This window comes from Sinohyriopsis cumingii, chromosome 2, assembly GCF_028554795.1.
Source record: "Sinohyriopsis cumingii isolate HCF-2022 chromosome 2, ASM2855479v2, whole genome shotgun sequence".
In the NCBI taxonomy this organism is placed as follows: Eukaryota; Metazoa; Mollusca; class Bivalvia; order Unionida; family Unionidae; genus Sinohyriopsis; species Sinohyriopsis cumingii.
This window is the reverse complement of record NC_142962.1, coordinates 38,336,764-38,351,689: the sequence shown is the minus strand read 5'-3', so window position 1 is coordinate 38,351,689 and position 14,926 is coordinate 38,336,764. Positions and strand designations below refer to the sequence as shown.

Below are 14,926 nucleotides of genomic sequence, written 5' to 3'. Positions count from 1 at the left end.
TTAACGGAAGGAGGATCATATGATCATAAACGATACTGTACATGATTAATTATAGATGATAATGAACTTGATTTTATAATTGCTGATACAACGATGAGAAAGACATTTATAAGTTGAAGTAATATTAACTTATTGGACGGAATTAAATTAGGCACAAGTGTGAGTTATACTGATAGTGAGTCACCGCAGTTTACTCATTTATGATCTTCAATGCTTGTGTATGTTTCGATAAATCTATTATCAATGATAAATAGATTTTCTGATACCGCAGTTAGAGTTGCCACAGATTCATTTTATATCAATAAGAAACATGCAGATCTGTTAAAACAACTACATATTTATGCTGATGCATCATGGGACAAATGGAGAATAAAACAAGAAAAGATACTTAGTTATTCTGAATCTGCAGACGTTGAAATCAAAGATATTTATTTAAGAAATAATCAAATATCAAAACTGTCATCAGCGCCATCGGTATATAATCCTGTAACCAGACAAAAGACTGTTTATCTCAATGGAATGGGAGGTTGTGGTAAAACAACATGAGTGATCAAATTATTTTGTGGACTTGATATAATTGTGTTAAAAACCCCTACACACAGGCTTGCCAGAGAAATGAACAAACAAGGAGTAAAATCTCATACTTATCACAGCTTCTTCTGATGGAAGGGAGATACATGTACTCCTGAACAAACAGGTGAAAATATATTCCAAAGATTATTATCTTGGATTAAATATGTACGGTGTTGCTGGAGACATAAAAAATATTTCTTGATTAGTTGTTGATAAAAAATACTGCTGTGATAATGTGTGGTGATCATGGTCAACCAGGGTTGACATTGGCATAAGGATGTTGATGTGTGTGACAGTATCTCAGCAATCATATTTACTCAACAAATCTTGATAAATTTTCATGTAAAGGCACATTAGAAATGATACAAATGATACAACAAATAATAGAAAAATTTAATCAACAATAAGACACAGAATCAGAATACAGATGGGGGGATGCATATGGGGTCCATACATCTGCCACCATAATGTGGATACCTGCATGATGTAATAATTTTTCACAAGCTATTTCATTTTTATAAAACTAAATATCAGCTATATGTAACATATATACACATACTGGAGTGGCAGTGGCTAAGCTAGTAGAGTGTTTGACTCATACTCAAGGGGTAGAGGGTTCAATACCCACCCACGACAGTCTGGGTTGGCTACCTTGGTATGTCTTTGGGAAAGGAACTTAGCTCCCATTTTCTCAACATTATATCGACAATAATGTGTTAAAAGTGTCAATTATAATATTTTATTGTAGCTACACAATGCCTATTAGAAAAGCATAAAAGCAATATGTGTAAATTACCTCAATTTTAGTGGTATTTACATATATTTATTTAGGGCATAAATGCAATTTCATAAATATTTTATTTTGCATATTGTTGATCAACGAATCCTAAGATTTTTGCTAACAATGATATACTGTATGTCTGTCCTAGTAAGGAAAATAATGAATGTGAAGAAAATTATTGTTATGACAAGAGAATCATGAATTAATAATTTGGCAAGAGATCTATTTAAGAGGTTTTACAATCACTGTTTACAAAAACAACTTTTAGTATCTATATACCCATTACCAAAAATCCCCCAAAGGGACTGATGCTCTAATGGCCAGAATGAATTTTCAGGAAGACATTTCTTTTTTTTAGCTGCTAAGTGTTGAAACCATCTGATATTCTGGAGCAGTTACAAGATTTTCAACACAGTCATTGTGGTGGCCATACTGGATATGATATGCCTTTAGGAGCAACAAGACATCATAATATATCTTCTGCTGAAAGTCACATGTCAATATGACTTTCTATTCAGGACAAATAGCAATAACAAGATTTTCATTATGGCTGCCATGGTGGCCATAATGGATATCAGCTTGGTACCATTTTCATTTAGGACTATTCAGACATCATAAGAAAACACAATCATAGCAAGGTGTAATCACCATTACTGGCACTCCCCATGATATAAGGGTTACATCTCTGGAACCTCTACATGTATCGGTTTTTACTAGGCTACATGACTTACACACCATGATGAAGGGCAACTTTAAAAAATACAATAAAAATCCTTAAGATTATGAAAAAATGTAACAGAAATGATTTACACATGTGTACAAGAGAACCTCAACCATATGCTGCTGGTGTACTTGACTCGAAGACTGAAAATCAGTCTGTGCATATGTTTATGGTTCATTATGTATCTGTGAATTTATGTCACAGTTTATGTATCTTGGGGAGTAACTGTACTGGAAATGTTCCTTTTATTGTATTGATCATAAAACTATAGAAAATATATACTATTGTAAATGTATGATTTATAACTCAATGTCATGGTGCTGATTATAATCATTTGGAAGGAACTTGGCTCCTTTCTTTTCAAAACATATATAAATGTACCTGAAATCCATAAAAGAAAGCAGAATCTGAATGGCATAAGTTACAGACAAAACATGGGTTCAATGCTAAATTACTGTCATGTGTTTTGTAGACAGGGCATGCAGTCTTACAGCAGTTTCAGTTCAATTAGAAGGTGTCATTCACTGATGGGTTAAGAATTAAATTGTTAAATGACTTGTGTCATTTTTGAACATACCAATAGAGCTTATATCCTAAAATATTCATGCATCCATCTCATGTCAATCTGCACTGCATTAAGAAATTTCAAAAGTCTTTGGTAACAAGATTATTTATGATTTTAAATGCAAAGGATCTGTATTGATGAAAATTTGGCAATAACTTCAATAGCAAGGCATTAGACACTTAAGACCTTCTTCAATCAGATATTTGTTCAATTGGCATGTGAGGGTAGTCCTACATTAATACTAAAATATCAAGCCTGGGCAAGACACTTACTGAATAGCACATTACATGCATACACTGTGTTTAATAATCATCTACAGAGATAACCTAGATTTTTTGGCAGAAACCATTTTTCTTCTTTTAGTCGCAGTAACCCTAACTTGACTTTTGACCCCAAAATTAATAGGATTCATCATTACCCAAGTGCAAGCCATCCACAACATTTTATCCAAGTCTGTGATGTGGAATGAATACTATTGTGCAGCAGAAACCAGTTTGTTCTTTAGGTCACATTGTTCTTGACCTTTGATCTCTTTTTCCCAAAATCAATAAGGCTCTTCCCCACCCCATGTGGAAACCATCTACAAAGTTTGCAAACTGCACATGTTGCAGAAGTCTTCTTGTTGTGCAGAAACCCGTTTTATTCCTTGTCAGAGTGACCCTGACCATGATCTTTTAAGCCCAAAATCAACAAGCCATCAAAAAAGTTTTGTAACTGTAAAAGGTGTAGAACTGTTCTTTCAGTCAGTGACCTTGACCTTTGCCACCCATCAGTGGTTCTTCCTCACAGCAAGTCCAAACTATCCACAAACTTTGGAAACTGTAAATGGGGGAGAGTGTAAGTTTTGTGAGGAAACCATTTTTCTTCTTTCGGTCACAGTGACCTTTGCCTTTGATTTGTTGTTGTTCTTGTTGTTGCGGGCTTTAACGCCATTTTTCAGCACATGATAGGCTATGCATGGCGGCTGGTATTAATGGTTGAAGAACCCGGGAAAACCCCGGGAAGAACCACTGACCCATGAGAAGCTACTGGCAAGCTTTCTCACATACTCACATTGGCCGAATCCTAGACTTGAACCCACGCAGACAGGTGAGATGGCAGTGATCCGTAATGGAGAGCGCTTTAGACCACTCGGCCACTCGGTGCCCCCCTTTGCCTTTGAGCTTCTGAGCAAGAAATTACCTCAAACACAAGCCATCCACAAAGTTTGGTAACTCTAGATGATGTTGTGGAAACCAAATTTGTAATGGGCCGATGGACAGCCTAATAACATCATAAACTCTAGCCTTGTGGTTGGCATATAAAAATGTACCCATGATAATTAGTGTCGAAAGCAAAAAGTAATCTTTCAAAGTCAATATCCAACATGTGCTCAAACAGTATAAATATGTATTAAATACTTTAGTGTGAAATGTAGAGACTTGTTGGCAAATAATTTTAATCTTTTTTCATTTCTATAATTTCAAATGTGAAAAATATATCCTTATATTTTCAAAGGTGAAAATTTGTTCACATGTGAAAATAATAAGATTTTCCATTATGCCATGCAACACTTGATATTATGTGAAAAGAAAAGGTGTACCTGTAGCAATAAAAAGAACAAGTACTTTGAAAGCTACAACAAATAAATAGAAACTGCTTTACATTTCAGACATGGAAATTAAGCTTTGATGAAGAAAACTGAACAGACTTGTCTCTATAAAGTTATTTCCCCATACTTCATTGACAACAATGATAAACTCTTGCTGAATTTGACTTGTTTTGTTTTCAGATAGGGTCAAATAGTGTACAAAGTGTTAAAAATGTAATTTACTGCAAATGATTAAGTCAACCCAATCCTACTGCTCTCTTAAGTATATTTACATGATCAGTCAACGAAAGTGAGGTGAATTTATGAAATGGGAGGGAGGGTGATGTGCCAAAGAGTGAGTTTAATATTCTAACTTTCGACTCTGGAACAAGTCTGGTAATGTAATATTGAGAAACTGTTCTTTTCCTGAATTAATACCTGGCATATTTCATCTTGTGGTACCAAAAATGAAATATGTTTTTGTACCACACGTTGAAATATATCTGATATTAACTTAGGAAAATAAATTGTCTCTATATTCATGCTTTATACTTTACCTGGCTTATTTCTTCTGTCTACTGCATATATAATTACTTTTTTAATAGTTGCTTTATTTCTTTCCAAACCAAACAATAATTTAAATGTAGTGGACCATCATGAGATCTGGAACATTAATGGTTGTATTGAATGTCTGAATATATACCATATGTTCTTTTATGTAATACCACAGACAGCTAAAGAATAAACGATCTACTCATTTTGATATCTGTGTCAGACACTAAAAGACATTTGTCACTGTTGAAAACCCAAAACTTACAATGATATTATGTGACTTACACTGAAATGTTTACAACACTAATGCTCAGTCTAAGTATAATGGATTCATGCATATATGTAAGTCAGAAAGTGTGTTCATAAATGTGTATGCCAACCTTTCCAAAGCCTTCTGTGCTCCTTCTTTTGTAGTAAAGCAAATGTAAGCAACACAGTTGTGTCTTTGTGAATGGAAATCCTTCCTGTAAGCAAATCAAAATAACTATTCAAAATCTGATTCAGTCTTTCTGTTATAAATATTCATAACATATGCTAATTATTTCTACAGAACCTTGCAAATTAATATGTAAAATTTATAATGTTAACTCATCACTTTTTTTTAATGGATTGGTGTTTCATTTGTAAGATAAACAGACGGTGCATTCTTTCTCAACATTAGTGAAATTACATGAAGTATGTTACCCCTGATTATTCATTAGTACAGCATTTTCCAAATGGTGAATATCTGTTTGAAAATATTAAAATTAATTAATGACAATTCAGTTTTATGGGTTTTTAATTATGTTATGCTTGCTATTGTTGTATTGATCATTCTCTCCCATGTTCTATAACCATTCCAGGGTTATTATTCCATCCTCAAATTAGTAACTGATGGTCTAGAATAAGGAACAACATAATTCCTGTATGGTACCCTTGTTCCATCTTAGGACCAGCTAGACATCAGAAGAAGACATTCTAGTGGAAGCTCACTATTATTATCATCAGCCACTGGGAGAAGTAATAATAAAAAAGAGTTTCAACATGCCCACTGTGGCAGCCATAATGTAGGTCAGACTTGCACTATTTTCATTCATTACCAACTAAACATCATACATCTTTCAGACCAAACCCTATTCAAATATGGCCATTCATAGAACCAGAATACAAAAACAAAATATAAAACTTTGGTGTGTGATTTGGATTTTTAACATAGCTAAAATACAAAGAAATATTAATTATATTCAGTACTCACTTCAACTAGTTTATATATGTAACTTTCAATGAATGATTATGAACTGTAATTTTACAATGAGCATGATCATGTACCCAGCATGCTGTATTATATTACTCTCATATTCTTCTTAAGTTTGTCAAGTGGCATTGATTTGTCCTTATTTTCTAATCTGACACAGTTTGAAGTTTGAAAAGATCCATCTGCTCTAACATTTTCCATCATATAACATCCAAAACTTGCACCATAAAGTGCCTTGCTTAACATGTGGCACCATTTTCTTTAGAAGTATAGACTGGTCCACAAACTAATTGCTCCTATTAATATAATGAATCTGTGAGGCAGAGTTCAAATTTAAAGGAACACATGTTTTCTTGGAAATAGGTCATATAGATTTGCTATAAATAGCAAACAAGAAAGGGACTCTAACATTATTCTTACACAGCAGTCATCTGTTTAAGAATATTCTCAAATTTATATGAGTGGAATTAAAGAGATGATGATATAAATGAAAAAGAAACAACAATCATTATTGCTTTATTTTTATTTAATTTTTTTGATTGCACCAAAAAAGTGTGATTCAAATACAGGCAAGTGTAAATTATAATTTAGTGAATAAAAAGCAAGCATATTGATTACATTAATAGTACAATGGTTGTCATGTATGTACATGTATTAGACATCAGGTTAACACTATTTTCATTTAGAACTAACTAGACATCATAATAAGTCTTTCGGTAAAATCCCTATGTCAATATGACCATCCATTCATGAGTGGTGATAACAATATTATCAAGATGACCACTGTTGCAGCAATTTTGTATGTCTGAGATCCACCATTTTCACTAAGGACCAACTAATCCATGGGATGAATGCATCTGTAAAGTTTCATGTCAATCCTCCATATAGTTTAGTAGTAGAAATAACAAACTTGTGCTAACTAATTTATGGACAAACATTAGACCATCCCACAACCTCTCATGGTTTATGATCAAAAGAGCTTAAAAAAATGAGGTAATAAATTATAAGTGCAAAAAATGTTCTTACTTTATAGCAACCACTTTCTTGGGAATCTTGGGATCTGCTGGTGGCTAGAAAGAGAGGGATACATCAGAAACAGGGCTAATTCCAGCACTCACCATAACAAATCTTCAAACATTTTTATTAAATGTACATGCATATATTATTTCCCATATCCTACCTCATCTCCATGGAACAAGATTCAAGTCATTAACCCATGATCTGTTCATACCTTAAGTGCCTTTGCACTAATCCCAGTGACACCCTGGAAGGAAGCCAAAAGTAATTTACCATCCTTGCTGATGTTTACCATACAAGCAAGATCACTAGCAAACTCCATTAATTTACATCATGCAGCCTAGAAGGACATGTTAGTGAAACAAATTGGACAGACAGACTAGAACTGTGTACTGCTTACTTCTTGGTGACAAAATACATGTCACGATATGTTACCTTGCAATATCATACATACTGCAATAGAAGAGTGATATACAGTATGAATCATGATATATTAGCTCACAATACAATACATATTGCAATAGAAGAGTGACTTTATAATAGAGATCATGATTCAATAGCTCACAATGTCATATATATTGCAACTGATGACTATACAATATGAATCATGATAGATGAGCTCACAATACAATACATATTGCAACTGATGTGTGACTATACTTTATGTATCAATATATAGACTCGTACCCGCTCAGACTGTCTTTTGTATGTAACGTCTCTGTCACTCTAGTGACATTATAAGTATGCAGCAATGCTTTTAGCATTTCCTGTAAATATCAACAGTTGTACAATGCCTCTAATTTGTCTGAATTATTTCCAGACTGGCACCCTAAATAAATGAAGGTTAGGGGTGGGGTGTGTACATTCAAAGTTTCATCTACCATTTCAGTTTTAGTAAAGCATTTTTCGATCAAAAGTTACTTTGTGTATTGATATAAAATCTACATATTATCTTTCAAACCTGAATTTGTAATAAAACAAGTAATACAGTGTAACAGATTGATTATTTTACATCATCATATCTGGTGAAAAGAGATTCAAATTTTTTCCATATTTCTACACTTCCTTGCTGAAAAGGGGAACCTGTGGACATCTCTGGTCTAGCAGGCAATAATAATACAAATAAACATCTAAATCTGTAAAACTTTTGTATCACAGGAATTGTTTTCTTTCTTTTCTCAGCTTTTATTCAAGTATATTACAAAATATTATCACTTTCAAGTGCTATTGGACCACAAAATGTGCTATTGGATCATAAAATTTCACCTTCAAGTGCTATTGGATCACATGTCACTTTCAAATGCTAATGCACCAATGTATTGTTGCACTAGCAATGTAATATGAGTTGATAGTACAGATATTAATCCAGCCTCTTGTTACAGAATTTATTATGTACTCAAAAACTAATTCTTCATTCTTTGTTATATTCAAAATATGCAAGATCCTGCAATATTAACACTTTCAATATGGCACACATTTTGATAATAAATACTTTCCTTGTAAGAAAATGCTTTTTGTAAATGGATTGCAAGCCCTGCCCACTATAAGGACTTACTGTAAACCATATTCTCCTTTCAGCATATGACTAATTTTTCCAAGTAGGAACATGTAAAACTAAAAAGTATCATTAGTGGAACAACAAATGCCCTGAATATTGTACAATGTCCAGTCATGACAATGAGTGTGCCATCTTGCCAACCTTGTTTTATGTTTTCACTTATTTCAAGGAGAAACATAAAAAACAAAAATGTTTTGGGTCTGGCTTTATTTGGATTTAATGCCATTTTTTAGCACATCATAGGTTATACATGGCAGCCAGTATATTTTTGTGAAGGAAGAAACCAGGAAAACTCCTAGAAGAACTACCAACACACTGGAAGTTCTAGCAAGCTCTCTCACATACCAGCATTGTCCTAGCTGAGACATGAACCCCTACAGTCAGAGGTAAGATGTCAGTGATCTGCAATGGTCAGCGCCTAAGACCACTCATCCATCCTGGGTCCACTCTACATAAACGTCACATATAACCCTACACTGAACCTTACTACAAATAAATATAAGTCATAAACTCTGTGTGTATCATAACATTACTATCAGTATTCATGTCTCAGTGATGTCAAAGACTGTGCTATTTTTAGATGCAGGGAAATTTAGTGGGCAAGGATGAGATATTTTTGTAAATGTATGTCAGTGTAATACCAAATACAGTTTGTTGTTAGCACTTAACATTTTACTTAAATATTTTTTCTGCTGTTGAAACTGTCTTTTTTACAGCAAGAATACATTTTATGAACCATAAACATTGTTCAGTTTAAAGATATTATATTTCAGAAGTATACAATAAAGAGGTTAATGATTTGATACTACGAGCTATTGTGAACTTGTTTTTGGTCATATCATGTTAAGGAAAATACCTCAGTCACAATATTTTTCAATATCAAACCAATAAACAATAAATACTGCTCATGCCAATAAGCACTCAGTGTTGCACATAGGATACCTGGAGTAGGGGAAACTGTGTCCCCAACCTTCCAAATTCGGAGGGCACACATTTTACAGGACGAAAGGAAAATGTCAGTACATAATACATGAATAAAGTTAAAATATATGATAATCTTATTAGTTTCAACAGTTTTGTCACCTGAACGTTTGGGTCTGTCCTGTACTATCATATTTTCCTTGGACAATTACATTACTGCAATTTAAGTTTATTCAAGTGCTGAAGTAATTCATGAAAATGTTAACATGTTTTAATATGTGATTAACCTGAAATGAGCTAAACCATGGAATTTTCCATCCCTAATCCTGCTCTCATTTAACTTAAGTGTACATTCATTTGTTATAATATATAACTGTATTCTGCATATTACTTTTCTTTCCAAATGGCAAATTGTATATTTGCACTAATTGTGTCTATTTTGTCATTATTTCAATCTCAAAGAAATTTAATCTTCATTGCCATGGGGGTAATTTTAATTACAAAATAGGTTATACAAACAGCTGTCAAACATTTTACAATGCAACTCAACCAACGACCACAAGCCTTGAATGTTTTCATTGTCAAATACATCAGTTTAAATCATGCATTCACTGGCATCTTACAGCTTTTATCAATTATCAATGTTTGCAAAGGCATCTATGGTCATCCACTAATGAAAAGTTGTAAGCATATTTTTTTCTTTTTTTTTTTCTTATGCAACTACACCAGGGGTAATTCTTCAACACAGGAAGAAAAATTGCTGGAAGCCAACAAGCCCATGCTCAGTGTGCAAAACTGTGGGTCAGGCAGCTCATGAACTGCTCTGCTCAATATCTCCACCAAAGCAGGGAATAGTTAGAATTTACATTTTATAGCATTTTAGATACGGTTTGAAAATTCAACATCAGTGAATCTGGTCCCTTAAAAATTCCAAGTATTCATGGCTAGAATAACAACTTTACTTAACATGCAAAGTCATTGGCTCTCCTTGACCTGTGATAATAATATTGGGTTATTATGCAGTGAGGAGGTTCCTGACCAAAAATCTAATAGCAAATCTAAAATGCTGATGATGATACATACAAATGTAAAAGTATGCAAACATAATACTTACCAGGCATCTGTACCTGATATTTTCTATCTCACCATACTTCTTGAAAAGCTTCAGCAATTTCTGTGTAAATGATTGCCAAATTTATTACATAATGAATTGATCAGATTTACTATAACCTATTAGAATGACTGAAACTAAAATTATTAATGTTGGAGAAGAAAGTATGTCATGTTAATATCAGTGAAACAAATGTTTTTTAGTGGGAATGATGCTGTCCTGACCATACACATTTCTTAGAATCCAAAACAAGTTTGTTTCCTTTGTTCTTTTATTTCTTTTTAACTGCTGAGTATTGCAAGCATCTGTGGTATTCTTGAAAAACTCCATAATACCAATTTAGTAACCAAAATATATTCTTACATGTTTGAGTTAACATGTTCACATAATAAATATAAATGCAATACAAAATTCTTTAGCATGTCCTTTGACCTTGATTATCATAGAAGAATCATTAAATCTCTCTGATAATATTAAGGTAAACCTCCACACTAAGTTTGGATAAATCTATAATTAATATTTTTTGGATTGGCCAACCCAAAATGACATGCAATCTCAATTTTTAAGGCAATGATTCTAACTTACCTTCTTTGCCTGCATGTACTAAGCAATGAACAAAATCTGTGTCTCCTATCAACTATAAAATGTACCAATACTATTTGATACCTACAGAGCAGTCTGCTTAATTTTATACCAATGAACAATGCAACCCAGTTTGCTACATTTAACTGACCCACGAACATGCTGGCCAGTCTTGATGATGCTGAATAGAATAATGCATCCTGATTGGTCAACCAAAAGTTACATTCAATCCCAGTCGTTTTTTTTAATGGCAATCTTTCTAAGCAAAATGTATGTCTCTTATTGACAAAAATAACATGACTCATTACTTTTATTACAACAGTGAACATGTGATCTCTGATTCAAGAGGTTGAATTGTGATTGATATTTGCTCTTGGTCAGTATAAATTACTCTAGCTGTCTTTCATGTTGGGGACAGCGTCTTTTGAACATCTCTATTTATCTTTAGTGAACTAGGAATTTGCCTTTACCCAAAATTGTTGATATTCATGGATAACATTCAAAACCCAATATCAAATGCATCTCTGCAAGTTAATACTACTGTGATAAAGGTGTCAATTCCACCTGCAACATCAAAACACAATGGAAATATACAGGTTTCCTTACATGAAATATAAAATTTTCTGGATATTTCTGCTTTCAACCACACATTATTATTTTCCAATGTACAATCAAGTGGTACTTATTCAAACTTTTAACTGGCCAATTATATACACATATAATAATCTATATATTAGATCTGTTCCATTTAAATGTACATGGTAACCAGTAAAGGAAATTTTTTAAAAACTGATGCCAATTCTGGTTTTTCAAAAAGTTCATTATGAAAATGAAACAAAATTCCAAACTGCAACTATGGGTGACTGCTCCACATTAAAAGTGCCTTCTCTGGGTCCCAAGTATGTTTTACTAAAACTGGATTACTCCTTATGCAACCTTGTTCAAAACAGCTTAACCTGCCCGATTTGTGTTTGACCCATCATTTAATTTCAATCTCCCTTACTAACACCTCCTGAACAGCACTGCTAAAAATTGAGATCACGAGCCAAATGATGCAAATTATTTCAATTTATCAACATGTCTCAATTTTAACAAAATAGTGAAAAGTGTTAAAAATGTTGAATTTTGTTAATGTGCTATATAAGAAATGTTCCATTTAAACATATATGGTACCAAAGGGGGGGGGGGTACCTTTGTAAATTACATATATGGGTGACTACTTCATGTTCAAAGTGCCTTCCCCAGGTCCCAATTTTGTTTGTTTCAATGGAACAGCCCTAAAGAATAATTCATAGTGTCAACTTTTACCTTTTTTGTGACAGAGAGTGGTAAGTTTCCGATAAATATTGTTCGAGGGTCTGTATCCTTTATTCTTTTTAATTTCAATTTCCGTTTCAATCTCTGTTGTTCCCTGTCCTTTTTAGGGTCATCTTCATCAACATCAATGTCATTTTTCTTCTTTCTGCAAGGACAAATTTTAAAGATTATCTGGAGGTTTTCCACTGATATGACTAAGTTAAGTCTGTAGATAGTTGCAATTTTTATAACTGGATGCCAGGGAATTAAAACTAATTTTCTGAGTACTAGAGTATTCAGGCAAGTGACTTGTAAAATGCACTTGCCCAGATTAATTTCACCCTTGCCCAAAGAGTGAAACAATGAAAATACTGTAAAGTCTCCTTGTGTTACGTGCATCAGTAACAAATAATGCCCTGGTCACTATTGAGAAACCATGACTGACCTACTTGCTATTGCCAATTTGGGAAACAATATCCTTGTTTGTTCTTTTCATATTCTTTAGCTCTTGTATCATGCTTTTCAGCATTTTTTGTTTTTGCAACAGAAGCTTTAGCCCCTGAAATGAACATCCACATATTTACCAATGACTTACTAAAGAAAGTTCCTCGTGTTAAATCAATGATTGTACTAAGGTGCCAACCCTCAATAAATCTGAAATCAACAAACCATAAATTTGTAATTTGGGACAAATTCTATCATTTTCAAAATGAAAGTCTGTTTTGGTTTGGTATGGTGCTTTATGGTAAAGCAACACATGTAGGTTATTAAGTGCCGAGGCAACTGAAGAAAAGTGCCTTGCCCAAGATAATCACAAGCCCAACTGAGTTTTATATAGTACACATAATACATGCACACAAAAATGCACTTAAGTGTCACTATTGATACTTACGAAGTAGACACTATAATATCAATCAGAAAATATTACTACAGGAAAGGAAAAATGATGGCCTATATAGGCAAAATCAGTAAAGCGTCACATCTATAACTATGAATTGGAATCTAAGATTAGATCAATCCAGAAAATTTACCTGTATCTGATCATATGATAAAGTTTTCTATATCACACCACCAGACCAACAACTATTTATATATAGCTATAGCAATGTGATGGGACACATTAGCAACCTGTGCAGGTGTTTACCAAGGGCACCTAAGCATGTGAGGATGGCAAAGTGAATAAACTGAAAAGCTAGAAACCTTGTCGTTAAAGAAAGAAGAGAAAAGTTGGAAGAGAACACTCTTCTCTGTCTGTAGAGAGTATTTTTACTCAAGAGTAGCAACTATACTATTAATGGGATTTGGCCCCAATCCCTGTATTAAGGATAGATTTCTATTCAAGTGAAGTTCAAGGATATTTTAGATCCTCAAAATTAAATTTCCAGAACCTTAAATATAAATAGTAAATGTAAAAATCACACATACAGCAATAACTGATATAAAACCCAAAAAGCGAAAATCAACAGATAGCAGCACAACAAAGCAAAAGTGTTGATGAACCAATAAAGCCAATATCCCAGGAACCAAATTGTGAAAAACTGTCAAAATAGTTTTAGAGGAAGCAAATATCATTTTCAACACTTTAAAACTAAGAAGTCAATTTTCTAGTATTTCAAGGCCTTGATTTTAAGAAGCAAAAATCCAGTACTTCATGTATTTCAAAGAAGTGTATGAACCATGGTTTGAACCAAATTGCCAAAATATAAAATAGACACATTTAATACGACTTTTGATGGTTCGGAGCATTTGCCATAACTGGGCAAATACAGCTAATGTTCTACTTGCCCAAATGGTCTCAAATGTTGCCATGGCATGCAGGCAAAGTGCCAGTTTTACACCTGCAAATCCTAGAAAGAAATATATAGATCTGTGCTAATGCAGGCAATTAGGCACAGATGATTACAGGGTATCATTTAGCATTAAAATGTCTTAACCTAAAAATTGCTTTCATTAAACAAGAATACTCTTGCCATAATTTCTAAGAAACTGACCTAAATGCAAAATTTACAAAGACAGATTGATGGGCTAACATGGGAAACAATGAATGCCCCCATCAATATGCTTTGTGGGTCATTACCATCATTGTTGCCATCATCACAATTTAAGTCTCCTTAAAAGAAATATATACATACAAAAATCAGCAACTCAAGAGACATTGCTTTTACAACCCTACTTGGACTAAAACTGGAATATTAAGTATTGGGGACCAATACTCTATGTTTCTCTGAGAAAACTAAACTGATTGCATTAATGTTTGAAAAAAAGCTCATTTTTAAGTAAATTATGTTTGTCCAAGAATACTTATCCAATCATATTAGGTTAGGAGTATTTGCCTGCTACAATGCAAATCCAGTCCTACAAAAAGATGAAATTCATCTTTTCCTGTCTATTTCAATAGACAAAGGGCAGTAACTCTTGCACATTACTTACCCATGGCACTGCCAG

General features: G+C 33.4%; 1 protein-coding gene across 1 annotated transcript in view; it reads right to left on the bottom strand.

Annotated features, from left to right (window-relative positions):
* The window catches only part of LOC149804675 (RNA-binding protein 34-like), a 56,545-nt gene that overhangs the window by 28,450 nt on the left and 13,169 nt on the right, over positions 1-14,926 (bottom strand). Inside the window, exons 4-7 of the mRNA XM_089942927.1 lie at positions 12,494-12,647; positions 10,607-10,666; positions 7,023-7,066; positions 5,143-5,226 (exon numbers count right to left, since the gene is read on the bottom strand). Coding sequence (XP_089799053.1) covers positions 5,143-5,226; positions 7,023-7,066; positions 10,607-10,666; positions 12,494-12,647 — 342 coding nt within the window. The remainder of the gene's footprint in view (positions 1-5,142; positions 5,227-7,022; positions 7,067-10,606; positions 10,667-12,493; positions 12,648-14,926) is intronic.